This window comes from Molossus molossus, unplaced genomic scaffold, assembly GCF_014108415.1.
Source record: "Molossus molossus isolate mMolMol1 unplaced genomic scaffold, mMolMol1.p scaffold_m16_p_15, whole genome shotgun sequence".
Classification (NCBI taxonomy): domain Eukaryota; kingdom Metazoa; phylum Chordata; class Mammalia; order Chiroptera; family Molossidae; genus Molossus; species Molossus molossus.
The window spans coordinates 9,166,135-9,184,117 of record NW_023425350.1 but is presented as its reverse complement, the minus strand read 5'-3'; the positions used below and the strand labels follow the sequence as shown (position 1 = coordinate 9,184,117).

At 42.0% G+C, this 17,983-nt stretch overlaps 1 protein-coding gene across 1 annotated transcript in view; it reads right to left on the bottom strand.

Moving 5' to 3' along the window:
• The window catches only part of VSNL1 (visinin like 1), an 85,307-nt gene that overhangs the window by 45,230 nt on the left and 22,094 nt on the right, over window positions 1-17,983 (bottom strand). Inside the window, exon 2 of the mRNA XM_036262926.1 lies at window positions 5,997-6,163. Within this exon, the coding sequence (XP_036118819.1) occupies window positions 5,997-6,158 (162 nt within the window). The 5' untranslated portion in view covers window positions 6,159-6,163. The remainder of the gene's footprint in view (window positions 1-5,996; window positions 6,164-17,983) is intronic.

The window sequence follows — 17,983 nt, the reverse complement described above, 5'->3', positions numbered from 1 at the left end:
GGAGCCAGCTTTTGATGCTGTTGGGTCCCAGGGCAGGTTGCTACAAAATATCCCACAATGGCATATTGATTATTTTGAATTAAAATCACTTGAGAAGCAGCTAGGGCAGGAGGAGCTCTCTGATGCTGTTGTATCTACAAATGTGTAAATGCAGGAAATAAACCTCCATGTGAAAGGTGCCCTTCCTGCTATGAAAGGGCTAAGATACAGAGTAATAAGACTCAGACTCAGACAACCTTATTGCCAGAGACAGAGAATACAGGGCTGAGGAGCTTATATAAAAGAAGCCTTGTCAATTTTACTAGATTACAGTCCTTAGCTACATTCTACTTAAATTCCTTACTAACTACATACTCCAACACCCATGTTCCTTTGTCTTGTTGAAGTCCTCACAAATTTAGTGTTTCTTTATGTAACAAAAAATATATATAAATAGCCTGCTCTACTTCTCTCACAGAGAATTATTCTTTTAATTTTCCCATGTACATATAAAATTTGGGGTTTCCTCCTGTTATTTTGCTTCCTGCCAATTTTATTAGTAGACTGGCTGCAAAAATGTAGAAGGGGGAATTCCCTTTCTTGGACAGTGCCACAGCCCAAGAGACTGGGCTATTTGGCATCTGGAAGCCTTCCCATGCCCAGGTGCCTTAATCTATCCACTGATCAGTCTTATCTGGGTAATAGGATTCACTGTCTACAAAACACATTGGTTGGCTCTCACATGAACTAAGCAGGGTTCAGAGTATTTTCCCCATTTGACAGATAAAGAAACTGAGGTCCAGAGTGATTTTTGATTTACTTAACAAACATTTAAGCATAAGACTTCCCCAAGTTCACATGGCTAGTATATGGTAGAGCCAGGTAGGTACACATCAGCCTTCTGATTAAACCACACTGTATTTATGTGTATTCAGACAAGACACTGATAGCAGTGTATGCTCTGGGGACTGAAGAAGGACTCTGACTAGTGAGAATGTGAGAAAAGTTTGCAGAGTTATATGGCAAAATCAGAGTGTCCTTGTGAGATGAGGTGAGGAGACCAAAGTCACAGGAACACAAAGGAGGAAGATATTCTTATGGCTTTGAGAATGGACAGATCAAGGAAGGTTTTAAGAAGTGAAAAGCATATACAAAAATAGGATGACAGTCTAGCTCCACCAGGCTCTGAACTCACTGAGGACAATGCCAGGGCAGCATCTGTCCTTCAGGAAGCACAGGGGAAATGAGTTTTAAATGGATCAGTGAATAAACCCACCCTTGTATGGATAAACTGGAAGTGCACTTTCTAATGATCAACCCACAGAAGCTCTTCAGGAAATGAGCACTTGGATAGACATGGCATGACTTGGCAGGAACTCTTTTGTTGTATGCAAATAAATTTTACTGACATTCAAACAGTTAAATCAGGAATGGTCAAATTTTTGCTAGACCCTCGCTCCCCATCCCATTTGCCTCACGATTCCAAATCCCATGATCAGTTTTAACTACTCCCTGACACCTTCTAACTCAACCTGAATTCTCCCAAACAATCTTGGTAGTTTATCAAACTCCAAGCAAATATCAGAATTCATTTGGGGCTTCCCAGAACTCTGACAGCTCTGTTACATGGTTTCTTCAGCTCCGACGTCACAGTGACAAAACAAAATAGACAGGCATTAGCCTTCCAAGAAAGAGACCTGGTTGTATAGGGACACTTCCTCCCTCAAGCAGTTGCTTGCTTTTCCCCAGGGTAGGTTTTCTTTGGAAACTGCGGCTGCTTCTCTGAATATGTAGTTAAAATCGCAAATGCTCCATCTTAATTTTTTTAAATCCTCACCTGAGGATATTTTTCTGCAGATAGAGTGGGAATGGGGCGGGGAGAGAGAGAGACATCAATTGGCTGCCTCCTGCATGACCCCAACCAGGGCTGGGGACTGAACAGCAACTGAGGTATGTGCCCTTGATCGGAATCAAACCCATGACTCGGATGACGCTCTAACTGCTGAGCCAAACCAGCCGAGGCTTAATTTGTGATCTTAACTTGGCCAAAAAAATCAGGTACTTGGTTTTCTGAGGCAATATGCAGAAGCTCCCTTCCCAACTTCTCACAGCAGTGCTGTGCTGGGATGATGAAGCATCTCCTACAACTTCTGGGACCAGAGGCAGACTTCCCTGCGTGTGCCAGGGTGCCGTGCGGCCCCTACAGGTGTCCTTACACCAGCTACAGAGACCTCTGGGTTTGCATGTGAGAAGTTTATAATGGAGAAGAAATGAGCACTGTATCAGTTTGCTGGGGCTGTCATAACAGAGTACCACAGACTGAGTGACTTAGACCATAAAAATGTATTTCCTCACACTTCAGGAGGGTAGAAGTCCAAGCTCGAGGTAAGGTGGGTTTTTTCTGAGGCCTCTCCTGGGCTTGTAGATGGCCATCTGCTCCCTGTGTTCTTGCGTGGTCATCCCTTTGAGCATGTCTGTGCCCTAACCTCCTGTTTTTATGACACCAGTCATAATGGATTAGGACCCACTCTAATGACCTCGTTTTCACTTAAAATTACCTCTTTAATGATCCTATCTCCAAATACAGTCACATTCTGAGGTGCTGGAGGTTAAAACTTCCACATAGGAACTGTGAGGGAGGCACAGTTCAGCCTATTGGAGGTGCCAAGCTTGTAAAGGTAAAAATATCCCCTCAGAGATACTTTATCTTTTTAAAGTTAAGAGAAAAACCCTCCATCATTGCCTTAATTAACTTTTTATTTTAATATTTCGTTTTGCAGTTAACGTCTTCTCTCCACTCTTGCCCACCCTAAGCATTTCTGTCACTCTGCCCTGGATCGTGGTGAACCGTGTCTTCCCCAGCAGCCTGGGAGGTCCTGAGGGCAGGTGGGACCGTCTTTTTGTAAAACTGAGCAAATTGCCTCATTTTTCTGAACCTTGGTTTTAAACATAGACTTCATGAAAGTTTCTTTTTATTTTGGTGACAAAAGCTTCTAAAGAGGGTTTGTGGCTCCTGGGCTTGCATTATCTCTCATCATCCTGCTACTCCCCACACCTCATCAGGATTTTTTCTACAGCAGCGAAGTGACTCTTGGGAAGCCTGAAACAGGTCAGGTCAGCGACAGTAGATGAGCCAGGCTGACTATATGGACGATAGAGCAGAGGCCACAGACAGTTTTGCTGGTTCAGCTCTGTTCCAGGATATCTCAGCATCCACACTGAGTTAGAAGGAACCACTGAAAAGTGCCTATTCATCAGGAGAAGGACTGTGTCTTGCTGAATATTTGTACTTTTCAGCAGCAGTACAGGAAGTTTTTTTCTTGTCAGCCCTTCTCTTGGTCCTCATTATATAATTCACATTTTTTTCTGTGTGTCTCCCTTCTAGCCTATTAGACTTCTCTTCCTTTTTTCTGTACACGTGGCATATTTTCTATGTTATTCTACTTTGCATTATGTCCTTGGACAATTATGGAAGGAGAGGAAGACTTTGCCTACTTTCTGACTATTTGATACAAGAGCACAGGCTAAGTTTGAATATGGCTGTTAAGAGGCTGCCAAGAGTCTAAATGCCATCCAGAAAGTTATATATTTCCTTCCTGGAACAAAAACAAATCCACTCTGGGGTGCAGCGGGGAGGTGGGGGTGGGAGATGATGTCAGCACGTATACATCAGTTGTACCACAAAACACTGAGCTGTGGTTAATGTCTAGATCCTCCCCTCTCCCCACCTTGAGGCTGGTGCTTTTCCAGTGCTGAGTATTTCCAGTATGTAGATGAAACACCTCATTTCCTGCATTTAATCTATGTCTTCAAAGGCAAAACGTCTCTCATTTTAAACAAATAGTAAGCAACATGGCTTATAGAGCTCTCTTAAAGACACAGCGACAGCTTGCATAGCCTTTGGTGACATGAAAGGGGCTTTGACAAATCTCATTTGTCGGTACTTTCCTTGGGGCTGAGAGTGAAGACAGTTCTGAGGCTCAGGCTAACTCCTGGGTGATAAAATAGTAGAAGATGTGACTTTGAAAACTATGGAGAGTGGTATGTATAATAATGTACGAACATGCATACCATCACACTTCTCTGTAGAAGCAATTTATATCAACTGAATAACAAATGCATTTCTTAGCACTTCTATATAAAAGATCTTCATATGCTAAAAATTTATTACTTAGGTATTCTTAGACATGTCACAGTAATCTTATTATGTGCACACATGCCAGTACATGTGTACCTTTCTACACACACTTAGACATAGTTTTTTATCCCTCAGGCACTCAGCTTTGCAGTAATGATAATTCTGAGTCCCTGACATGCATCATTGGTACATGTAGGGTTGGTGTGAGCTTTTAATAATGACATAAGCACCTGCAAACTCATCATCCCAAACTATAGGTATGACTTTGATCCAACACTTTATATCCAACCATGTGGTTGTAGCCCCATCTCACCCCTTGCCTCTTCCACACTGGATATAACTATCAATCTGAATCCTATGTTCATCATTCTCTTGCTTTGTTTTTTATATGATTTTATGGCACTTATATGTAGTCTTATAATTTTTTTATGTTATTTGTGTTTAATTTAGAATATTTTGTGACTTATTTTTTTGTACTTAATGTTTTAGTGTCACTACAGTTTAATTGTTTTGACTGCTTGTGTGAATATACTACAGTTTATTTTCCACTCTCCCTTTGATGGGAATTTGGATTGTTTCCCTCTTTGCTATTGTGAACAGTGCAGCTATGAACATTCTTAGACATGTCCTTTCTTGTACAAGTGCAAGGAAAGAATTCTGACGCACACGCTATGCGATGTGTTCAACCTCAGGAGACAATGGCAATGTTTTATATATATATATATATATATATATATATATATATATATATATATATATTTGAAGGCAGACTGCCACGTGCAGCGTCTCATTTGGATGTGTCTGGAGTCTTGGAAGCTTGACTACCCTACGTTCTCCTACAAATGGACCTTGAGAGCTTGTTTGGAGGTTCTAGCAGGGGAGCGCAGCTACTCATATACCCTTGACCGAAGACCGGTCCTCTCCTCTGGGGGTAAAGTCGTCCTCTTCGACCGAGCGTGCAGCTTCAGGAGGGACACACATGGATCAGTTGAGGGAGAAGGGGACACCAGCTTAGCCAGCCAGATCAGCTGAATCAACCCTGGTGATCAATGGGGTGACAGATGTTGCAGCCAGATCGCCCTCACATCCTATATTTTATGCAATCATCCCCACACATATATACATGTAGATCACTCAAATGATAGTTTGCTACACTCAAGTGATAAAATCAATATTTTCCATTTGGCATTTTACTCAGAAAAAGTTAAAAGAAACAGTGAGCATTTCTTCTACAAGCTTAACATTATGTAAGTAGACACAAAATGGAATGGCTTGAAGCATGCCTGATAAACTCAAACCCAAATACCACTGCAGTAGAAATGATACCTTCCATGGAACAGTTTTATCTCATGTCTAGGGAAAGGTTAGCTTTCCTCCAGTACAGAATGCTGAGTTAAGAGTCTATGATGTAGACATTGATACTGGATATACACCAGACCTCCCCTACTTACTTCTACATGTGATATTGAAGGAATTTTTCTTTTTCTTATTTGCAAATAGGAGACCTTTATGGGTTGAAAAAAATCCATGTACTCTCTCTTTAACTGAGAAAGGTACAGATACCTTTTCAAACCAAACAATAAGTGAAATTACCAGCTTGTCAATAATCATCAGCAAATTCAATTATCTGAAACTTTACTGTTCTTTTACCAGCCTCTAAACTCTAGTCAGTGTTTTGATTGAACAGTTACTTTTCTTGTTCAGAAATGACTGATCTCTGGAACATAGCACACCCTCTTGCATTTTTAAAAGTGTCAATTTTTTCTTTTTGGGTGAAATAAACCAGCTACTTTAAGTTATAATTCCACATGAAGCTAGTTTCACGAAGACAATGTTTTCTGGCCTGCAGGAAGAAAAGAGGTGAAAGAAAACAAATTACCTTCACGTAGAGCTGCTGAAATTCCTCGAGATTCAGCCTCCCACTCGGACAGTCCTTGAGGAAGCCCTTGTACCACTGCTTGAGCTCGTGCTCGTTAAACTCCGTGCTCTTCACCAGGTCTTCCATCACTTCGGGGGCCAGTTTGCTGTTCTGTTTCCCCATTCTGCCTGAGGAAAGGAAATTAAAGCAATTAGTGCCGTGCCTGTGATTATTTCAAACTTGATTAGGAGCCAAGCTGCAGTTCTGAGCAGTTCTATGGTGGGAACTCCTTCCAGGGTCTGATCAAAGTCTCCCCAAGTCTACTTCCTTCTATTTGGTATTCTAGAAAAGAGATGAGCACAAAATACTCTTCTCACAGTGCAAAGGGCTGCACAACTCATGCTCCTCCATCATGTGTCACCTTTCATAGGGCATTGCTTACCAAATGGGAAGACACCTGTTGCTTTTTATGCTACTCATATAAAGTATATGGAGACTTTTTATTTTCCTTCCATGAATTAAGTTGATTGGCATTTGCTGCGCAGGTGCCTAATTTAATATTTGGTTTGTGGGGATATTGAGATTACTGACAAGAACAATAAAAAGGCTTTATAGCCAAATGATCAAAAAGTGGCTTGGAAAATCTGATCAACAATGGTAGGGAGTTCTCAGTTGTCCTAGAGCTAAAGTTGCAGCTTTTTTTTTTTTTTTAAGTGGAAACAACTCATTAACTCTCTATTTCTCTTTTTATCTTCAGAGAATTCCTACAACATGGCTTTCAGTGTTGACCAATTCTTGGTGGCTTTTTCAAAAGACTGGTTGGTGAATTTCAGTTGACATAATTCCATTCTTTTATTGTTACTGCTAGTAAATAAAAATAATAGTACATAAAAGAATGCTTTCCATATTGATTTTTTGCTGGGTTGTGTGGCCATTATCACGGTAGAGTGTAGGTGAACAAAGCATAGATTTAAAATTATTCCTGATTTTTACTCCTGATTTGGCCATTTACTGTGTGTGTTACTTACGGCAATATTAATTAACTGCTTTATCTTTCGTTTCTTCCTTAATAAAGCATATAGGTAGGTAAACAAAGATTAAAAAACAATTCAAAATTAAAATAGTTATATTACTGTAGGCAAACTAAGAATGACTTTTAAAAATTTCTCTTTAGTGTTGTTTTACAATAAAAAAATGAAAATAAAACCAATTAATCATAGATTGGTTTTAAAAGTCAAAGTAAACTTGAAAATCTAAGGGACCACCAGAATAAGAAAAATGTCATAAGATCTTTAAAATCCTTTAGAGAAGACTGAGTTAGGTTTTGAGGAATTTACCCAAGTGGACCTAGTGCTTTCTTCAATGTGCTTGAGACCAGTTCTCTCCCAGGCTCTAGGCAGGTCTACACTTGCAACAGCTCAGAAAAGGTAATCTCATCACATACTTTGTTATTATTATTTTTTACTTTCTTCTAAAACAGATTCCACACCCATTCTCAGTAACCTGCCCTAACATTGAACAATTCTGTCCCTGAAATGAGACCAAGCCACTCCCTCCAGAGAAGGCTCCCTCCTCAGCACCATCCCAACAGCACACGATCTGGTGAGGAGATACCATTAAGATGATCATTTGTGTTCTTGGCTCTTCTGTTTGAGGAAATGACCCAAGAATCAGCAACTATGTTCTTTACCTTGGAGCTTCTCTAATTTTTGCTCTTAATTTCAAGTTGCAAGTCTCTTATTAGCAACTGTCTCTTAATTATAAGTTACTGTGGGATGCCACAGCTGGATATGGAAATCAAATAAATACGCAGGTGTCAGGTGTAATTAATCTGAGTAAGAAAACTGTAATTCTTGGTTATCCTGATAATCAAAAGATGTAAAACTTTTAGTACTTCACTTTGTACTTTTCAGTAGAGAATTACAAATTTTCATTACTGAACTAGAATCTCACCTAACGATAATAGCTACTGAATACTGAGTGTTGGGTGTGGGGTAGGCACTGTGCTGAGCACTTCACAAACTTGCCTATGACCTATGACAACTCAGCAATAAGGATTAGGGCAGCTCTCCCAAGGTCATGCAAATAATGTGTGGCAGAACTAAATTTTGAACCTGGTTCAGAAAGACGCCTCTGCACTATCACAGACAGACAGGTGGATGGAAGGCATATTAGGAGAAGGAACAGGAAAGGCAAGAGCAGGAAGAGTCAGTGTCTCTTGGCACTGGAAAAAAAAAAGAGAGAGAGAGAGAAAGATCGGTCACTTTGCCAAGGCCTTGTTTGGAAAACCACACGCTCAGAAGTGAGTTTGTATTAATAATGGGAAAATGGATTAAGGGTTATTTAAAACCATCTCCTCCAAATGCCTTTAGAAGGTCAAAATATCAGCTTCTCTCTTAGGCAGGAAAGTTTGGAATCTCCATGGATCGTTTATGATTCTATAAACTGTTCTAGCTGCCTGGGGAGAGGGTGGTCTCTTACATACACAGGGAACATTGTCAGAACCATAAATCACAGTTCTGAAAACTCAAATGCATAGCTTTATGCTTCTTGGTTACACTTCATGGTGAGTACCATCATTCAGGTGTGTCTGGCAACGGGTGAATCATATAAAGATCAAGTTCTGAACTGGCTCAAAGTGGCCTTGACAATGCCCTCATCAGGACTTCTCTGGATTAATGATCAGCCTCCTTACTGGGTTCTCTGATTCCAAACCACCTTTTTCTGCATGGCTGCTTCAATGAATTTCTGAAATATAAACCTCGCCATCTAATCCTCTCCCTAAAACCCTCAACAGTTCTCCATTGGCTAGAGAATGTAGCCCCATCTCCCTACCATAGCACAGGTCCTGCCTACTCATCTGTCTTTTTACTTCATATGCCAGAAGGTCATCAACTATTACAGGTCCCAGGGCTTACATGCTTCCACAGGTCCATGCTTTGTAAATGCTGTTCTCTTTTCTTAGAACGGCATGCCCTTTGTCTGCTCAGCAGACTTTATCTTCTTTAAGGGGATTCAGCTCACGTATCACCTCCTCTAAGAAATCTTTGCAGACTTTCCAAGGTCCACGTAGGCATGCTTTCTCCTAGGCATCCCCCCTTACCAGGTACAAACTTCCGTGATCATTATTTATTTCTCTACTGAAGTATTGGTTTCTTGAGAGAGAGGACTGTCTTTTATTTATCTTTGCATCCTTGGTACTTCATTCTAAGAGCTCAACAAATGTATTTTTTGAGGGAATGAATGAATGAGGGGGACTGGCCATTATGAAGTAGGTACTCAGGGACCTTGTCACTGAGCTTCATCAAGTGATGGTATTTGTTATGCGCCCCCCCTCCCCCCCGGGAAAATCAGTCTCACAGTAATCTATATATGAGGAGAACCAATGTCATCATAAGTATAAAGTGCAGGCAGCACATGGCAGGAATGTTTCATTTAATGGTGTAGAAACTTGTCTATCCTCCTGGAGGTTGTTTTCTTGTCTGTCTTCATCATTAAATTTTGAACACCTCGAAGGTGCGACATCTGTTTTTATCTCAGTATCCTCACTTCTTGGCATAAAGGTGGTGCTTAGTAAAGTTTGATATATGAATGAAAAAGCATGGGTTGATGCTCCCCACCTATACTCCTTTGGTGCTGGGACAGCAATAATATGGGTTAAGTAGTATTTTTCACTTGAGACCAGGAAAACAGAGAGTCTAACATGAAAGTAAAGCTTATCACGTTCCCAGTGAAAATATTCCAAGACATAATGCGAGGGAGATTTATCCCAGCTCTGTTTCTAGTTAATTTTGTGATCTTGGGTAAGATCCTTTCCTTCTCTGTTGCTCAGTTTCCCTCTTTGAAAAATAAGTGAGATAGACCAGATGATCTTTAAGGCCATTTTAACCCCTTCTATTCATTGATTTGCATTAAGTTTTGTAAATATGAAAACTGGAGTCACAGATTTCAAATTGGCTGTGTCAAAAGTCAGCACACATGATTTTTTTTTTTTTTTTAACCAGAGAACCTGTCAGTACTTGAGTATTTGTTACCTTAGAAGGGAGGGGACAGAAACTGGAGTGCATTATGTTTAAGCTCGAGTTCCAGGCTGCAAGGTAAAAACCAGCCAAGCCACAAACCAAATAATTTCTCTCTTCTTAAGTTTCAATAAAGAGAAACTCAGCACTAGGCACAAAATAGGACTGGTGGAGGGGTTCTAATGTTCAAGAGAACCCCCACCAGGGGTGGGTGAAATATCAGTACCACTCAATTCCAGAAAGGACTAAATGTTTATATACTACAGTTTACAAAAGAACTTTGTGTAACATTTGCCCATTTAACAATGCTGGGAGAAAGAGATAAGTATCGTCTCTTCTTTACTGATGAGGAGTTTGAAGCTCAGAGAGATTAAGTAATTTACCCTAGTTTAACCAGCTAGTAAAACAAGCTTACTCCAGAAGGAAGGAAGTGTCCCAGAGCCCCACTGGTTTCTAATACAGGCTTCCATCTCTTGCCTGGACTCTGCAACTACCTCCTAACAGGTCTTGCTATCTTGAGTTTTGCCCATTTCTCATCCACTTCCTACCCTGTCTTGACAGCAAGATCCCAGAGCAGAAGAGGCAGTGCCCTTAGGAGAAAACTGGAAGATTTCATGGAAGAGGGAAAAAGCCCAGCAGGGTAGCTGAGAATCACCCAAGTGCATCTCCTCCATAAAACCTTTTGGTCTCAAAAGGATTCAAATAGAACACATTTGTGTGAGTGTGTGTGAGTGTGGCCTGAAGTTGTCTCTGACCCATGCCGATATCTGAGTCCAGCCTCCTGGGACACAGCAGGGCCTGCTGCATGTGATGAGTCACACAGAACAGCAGGTCCAGCTTTCCCCAGGTAATCTGGCCATCAGCCTGTTGAAATCCATGTCAAGGCTGGGGGCTGAGATGGGGCCGTCCCACCACAGGTGCAGATGCACAGCAAGATGAGCATTCCAACAGGGAACCAGCCCTGGAAACAGGGCTCAGAGCAGAGGAAGAAGGGACTTTAGGGGCTCAGGTCGGAGGCCTATAGAATACATGACAGTGCTGCAAGGTATGGAAGGAGTCGGGATTGGAAGCTGAGCTGGTTCTAGTGTCAGAGCACCTGGGTCCAGCCTTTAATAGATCAGGTTTTCTCTCTGGGCCCTGGGCTCCTCACCTGAACATGGAAGAAACTGGAAGAGACTAGCCGTACTCAGGCTTAGACTCCTGCCCAAATTGCCCTTTCTGTTCCTGACTACCAGGCTAAATCTCACTTCTCATGCAAGGCTTGGTCCCAGAGCTGTCCTCTCCATGACACACTCTAGAAGCTCTCGCTACTTTTCTTTTCTCCTTGTTCTTGATACAATGGTTTTGTGTCAGTAATGACCCATGGCCTGGTTAACTCTGGGTAAGTTGGTTAGGCAGACATTTATAGGCATTTTCTATGAGAAGGGCCTTGGACTGGGCACAGGGATTACAGAGGAGACATGGTTGCAATGTCAAAGGGCTCAGACCTAAATGCAGGAGACGTTCACATCCCCTGCAATATGGAGCACGGTGAGATGGATGCTCATGGCACAGAGCTAACAATCACAAAGAACAGGGAGACATTCTCACCAGATCTGGCAACTTTACTTTTAGCTGGTTCCCGGTGAAAACCTCTTAAACAGTGTTTTCTGAACTTTCCCAAGCACAAGAATCACCCTGGGTTGTCTTGTTAAAACGACAGCTTCATGAGACTCATTCTTTGAGGGAGTTTTTACTTTTACTAAGCAATCAGATAAATATAATTCTAAGACAATTTGGGAAGCACTGATGCAAACACGAATAAAAATCAAAGTAGATGGTCTAAGGAGAAAACACCCAAGGCAGCACAGACATAACCCAAATTCTCTTCGATTCCTCCCTCCCTCCATGTGGCATTTCTAATATGGTTTCAAGATTCTGTACTGGGGACACTAGCAGTAAGAATTTGGAAATCATACAAGTAAAGATGACCAAAGCTTGAAAAGATCTTTTGTTTTATACCCTTTGGTTTTAGGATGGAGAGTTTGAGGTTGTCCAAAATCCCTTGGGCAACTGATGGCAGAGCCAGGACGAGAGCCCTAGTCCCCTGACCTGGCTGGGCATTCCCACCCTCCTATCCCCAGATGAGCTGTCTCCTGCCCAAACGTTCAAAGCCTATAAGCCAGAAGGGATGTTTATCTCTGTGCTAAGATGTTGAAACAATCCCCACCACCACCCCTCTTGGATCCTATAAACAAATGACATTAGGCTGCTAGTTTCCACAGACTGTTAAACAACCCTGAAAACCAAGACTTAAAGTTGCCTAGTATATTGTGTGGGGTATTCTTTTCTAATGAAGGCAAATACCTGGCACTCTGGTTCTTTCTGCTCCATTCTCCTTTATCCTCCCAAAGCTAAATGTTCACAAGCCCCCAGCAGCATTTCCTAGGGCACAGGGAGAGCATTGATCACAGGCTGGCCTTTCACACTGTCTCTGGGGACCAGTGCAACTTCAGAAAAGGGGAGAAATCCTTTCTTCTGGCATTCTTTGGTGACTTTACCTTAAACCCTGAATGTAATGAGATTATAGCCAAGGTCCCAGCCCACAAGCATGAAACAGGCAGGGGGCACAGGCTATATTCTTGGGGACTCAAGATGGGGGAGTATTTATTTGATCTGTAATAAATGAGGAAATACATTTTGACGGCAGCAGTGGTGTTAGAGCAAGTGACAAGAGTTTCATCCCAGAAAGTGTAACAAGTATGAGAAGATGAAAGCAGAAGTGAGCCCCAGGGATCAATCATCTGATCCAACTTTGTTGTTTTCTACAGGAGCCCCGGGGGGCTGGGGCCTTATGCCAGGGGACACAGGGAGTTAGTAACAGAATTTAGCAGTGCCCTGGCTACTGAGCCTTGGCAATAAGACTTGTGATCCTCGGGCACTCAGATGGCCCAAAGGTCCTAGGCCCTGCAGGACTGGAAAGAACCAATTCATGTCCTTGTGACCAGGGTGTGCAAAGTGTCTTCCTCCCCCAGGCTGTCCCTCTACAGCTCTGGGGCTGAGCCTGAAGGGCCCTGGAGATTTGCTGGATGGGATAGCTCTGACCCCAGGATGGGAGCTGCCAGTGGACCTTAGTCCTTGAATCTGACTAGGTGGCTGCAAACTAAACTCACCTGGTGACTAGGTGGACAAGTGTTCAAGGACTCTACCTGCCAGGGGCCAAGTGGCCTGATCAGCCTAAGGGTCTGGCTCAACTGCTATCTTCTTTCTCCTTTCCCAGGCACGACAAATATTTCCCCAGGTACCTGGAAACCACAAGCCCAGGTGCTAGGCCTGGCTTTGGAAAACTTCTGTTCAGACCCACTTCCCCCTTCTCCCCATCTTATGGATTCCCTTCTCTGTTAATCAGGACACAATGTCTTTTATTTTTCACTTAAACTTAGTTTAATGGAGAAAAAGTGTACTGGTGTCAGGCCTGGGATCCAATACTGCTGCATACAAGGTGTATGACAAATTACTCAGCCTATTGAAGCCTCTGTTTCCTCCCCTGGCAAATGAAAATAATGACATTTGTTCATTGGATTTTTATGAGAATTAATGAGGTAATACATTAAGTTCCTTCAAATGGTGCCTTCCATGTAGCAGGTGTTCAACAAACAACAGCTATTATTACCCTGATCACGAGACCCAGTAAACTGGGCAGTTCCAGAAGACAGGTGGACATTTCAAGATTCAGGTCTAGACATCTAGGAACCAACCTAACCTTGATACCTGCAACCAGGCCTGGTAGATATAAAGAGAAGTGCACATATTGAGAGACATGGAGACTTTACCGTGGTCTTATTTACTCTCCTTCCGAACGTAAGTAAAAGTGCTTCATAGCTGACTTGACAAATTAGAGTCATCTGAGGACCCCACAGCCCTGACTAAGCATCAACTATTGAGTGACGTTTCCATCCAGTTCCTCGCTCACCCACTGAACAGAAGTGTGAGCTGATTAATAGCTGGTAACCTTTCATCTGGGAGTGTTTCAAGCAGCCACCCACTTTTCTGCATCTTATTTTTACTTCCCTGTGTGTCTTGTTTGCGACTGGTCAATGTGTTTCTGAGAACTAGTTTCTGTGAAAGGAAGGGGCCATCTCTAGCAGCGTCAGAGCCTCACTTAGTTCTGTGAAGTAACAGAGGAAATGCTTTCATTAATAATCACAGCCTTCTGTCCAACAGATTGCATTCTAGGTTGTGCTGCCAAGTCCCGGTGGGGAAGGGCCATGGCCCTCAGCTCAGAGCAGCAGGGAGCGCGGAGAGAGAAGTGCAGACCAGGGGCTCCACGTCATCTGCACAGCCCCAGTCACAGGGCCAGGGCAGCTTGGAGCATTGGTGGTACATGTCCTCTCCTTGCCCTCACAGGGAGGACTCGGGAATCCTGAGGGCAAGTAACGTGTCCGAGTGTCTACTGACAATGGCAGAGTCGCTCGCGTCTCTGACTCAGGCTCTTTCCCCTCTGAGCAGTTTGCACTCACCATGTTCCTGAATCATTATCTGTACAGCGATTCTAAAAAATGCTTTAACTCATGTGGGTGGGTTTTAAATACAGAGAACTTTGAAATTCTCATATAAAGGTGGCTTTATAAACGTAGAATGTTCTAGGTGAAGGAAGTGTGATACTAAACTCATTCAATAAACTTTTACTCAATATTATCACCTATTACAAAGGTAAATGCGATTCCCAAATATATCTCTAGTGCAGGTCTTTCTGGAATATGAGATCATATATCTGGCTGCTAGACATGTCTACCTTTGTATCCCATGACTTATCAGACTCGACATGTTATCTTCCTGTGCTGTCTCTGGGTAAACGGCCCCACCGTCTGCCCAGGACCTGTTCAGAGTCTGGAGTTATCCAGAACTCTGGTCTCTCCACGTTCCTGCGTCTGATCAGTCATCGAGTTCAGTAGTCTGTAGATTGTGCTACTTAACTTTTTCACATTCCATCCACTCTCTGTTGCCACTACCTTAGATCAGGCCATCATCATCTCATGTCTCACTTTAATTATCACAATCATCTCCTAACTTGTTTCCCCATTTACAGTCTTGCCCTCCTTAAATCCATCCTCCACACTACAGCCAAAATGATTTTCTAAAGCATAAAAATCTAATCATGTCACTGGCCTGCTTAACCCCTTCAGTGGCCTTACATCTCCCTCCCTCTGAATCCAGTCCTCAGCATGGCATTCAAGACTGCTCAACTGGGCCTGCTCTGTCCTACCCTAGGACCTCTTTAGTCTCACCCCTCCCCATGCTCCCACCTGGTGCTGTGACTTGCTGTCATCGGAAAGCTCTCTGGTTGTGCACTAGCTGTCCCATTATTTCCACTCTGGTTTTCCAGTAAACTCTAATCCATACTTCCAGACACAGATGAGGCAATCATCTTTGGTGAGTTTGTTGTCTGGCTTCCTTTTTTGCACCGACTCTTGCAGACATTGCCGTCACTGTATCACATGCCACAGCGGTCACCCTAAGGCATGTGTGACATCTCATCAGACCTAAATGTCCTCAAGGTCAGAGTGATTGTCGGGTTTGCCTGAACACCCATTCCTGAACCTATCATTGAACAGGTGCCCAGGAAATGTTGTTAAATCAATGAATTATAATGTGATCCCTGTCGAAAAAGTGCTAGAATTTATCAGCTGAACAATCAGAAAGAATATATGAAACAGGAATCCAAGATGACTGTGTTAAGTGATATTACAGAGACCAGCAAATTGGGTAAAGACTTTTTTACAAAGTTGTCCTTCAAAATTATCTCAAGGAATAATCACATACATTTGCAAAGACTTTTATATAAAAATGTTCACCTCAACAGAGAAATGGGAAGTAGGGAACAGACTGACAAACATCAGAGAGAAAGGGGGGGGGTGGAGAGGCAGGAACAGATAAAACAAAGAACTTATATGCATATGCGCATAACCAATGGACACAGACAACAGTGTTGTGAAGATGGGGGTGGGGGAGTTGGTGAGCAGGCAGGAGGGTGTTAATGGGGGAAAAAGGAGGGACATCTGTAAATTTGTAATACTTTCAACAATAAAGATTTAAATAACAATAAAAATAGCCCTGGCTGGTTTGGCTCAGCGGTTGGAGCGTTGGCCTTCGGTCCAGAGAGACCCGGGTTCGGTTCCCGCTGAGGGCATGTGCCTCGGTTGCAGTTTGTCCCTGACCCTGGTTGGGTTGTGCGGGTGACAACCACTCGATGTGTCCCTTTCATGTCGATGTTTCTCTCTCTCTCTCTCCCTCCCACTCTATCTGAACAAAAAATGGAAAAATGTCCTCTTGTGAGGATAAAAAAAAAACAATAAAAATAAAAAACTTAAAAAAATGACCTAAATGTCCATCATAGGAAACTAGCAGTATAGATTTTGGTAGAACTACACAATAGAAATTATGAAGCCATTAAAAGTAGTAATGTAAATCTACATTGATTGGCATGGATTGGTATTGACTTAATGTCATTCATTCAAATGAAAACACATTAATATGCAAAACAACTATATATTTTCAAGTATAGACATTTACCTGAGGACACGTATTAAAGAAAGGAGGAGGTGAATGGAAGTGAGTGCAGAAGATAAAAAAATGTATAATAAAATACAAGAGGGGCTTTATATAGACAATAATAATAGTGTGCCAAGAACAAAGGAATATTATTAACATAAGTGTGCATATTTTGAGTTGTGAGGTCCAAAAAATAACAAATTTTAAAAAGAAAAAAAAGAGAGAAGACACATTGCAACACACTGTTAAGAAAACAAGTCATAAAACAGTATGTGTAATTATCGCCTTGCTTTTGCTTTATATACATGTGTTCAAGTTTGTGTGTGCAGGAAGTTTGGGCAGTACACAATTCTAACAGTGGTTACAACTGCAGGCTATAATGATAATATGTCACTCCTCAGTATCTTTCTGAACTTTTTATAACAAGCACATATAATATTTATAATAAGAAAATATCTAGATAAATAATTTCAACAAAGAAATAAATGCACAAAACATCTCTTGTTCACAAAACCAACCTTTAGGAATCCTGGAAAGACAATTCTTTGGTACTTCCAATTGAAGCCACTCCTTTTTCAAACAATTAATTCACAGAAATATTTTAGGGTTCACCTGCAGGCTGACGGCCTTCAGTTCTGAGGCCCATCCTGGTTAGCTCTGGGTTAAGTGATGAATATGGAGGAGAAGCCAGCGTCTGGCATCTTCTCACCCACCCCAGCACCCTGGAGAAGCACTAAGGAGGAGACACAGTGTTGTTGTTGGAAAATGCCGGGGTCAGAGTCTCTGACTCTCAGGATAAATAACCGTGTTAGGAAACCTCTTTGAGGCTCAGTGCTACCTTCTGTGTGCAATAATGTTACATACAGTATTGTGATACCGTTAACACAGTTTAAATGAGATATAAGATAGGAAAGAGCTATCCCATGTTCATTACAATGATTGAAAAGCAAATTTGAAAGATAGAAAATTCAGAGAGTAAAATAAGATAATGCACAGGCCATCACTTCTTGGTGCCTAAGGCCAGATCTAGGATTGTTCAATGAGGTCCCAGAGAGGGATCTACTTAAAGGTCAAAGGAAAGAGCCAAGAAGGTGAAGGAGAATAGAATTTGCCATCCCAAAATATGCCTCTTTGGCATCAGGATTATTTTAGGCTGATTATTTTGAAGAAACAGCAGACATAGGAGAATCTCTGAAAATGGAGTCAAAGTTACCCTTCTGAAAGACACGTTTATAAAGGGAAATCTCTATTTGTAAGGTTGTCTCTCTCTGTACTAGGAACAACGGGAAGATGACTAAATCGCTATAAACTCTTATTAATGGAGAAGGCAGCTTAGTTAAATCTGCATAACAACCTTGATCTTGATTGTCATACTTTCTATGCCTGATAGCCTCCCACAACTGGCTTCCCTCCCAACCAACATCTTTGTCTTTACTGGAGATGGTATTTAAGGTGGTA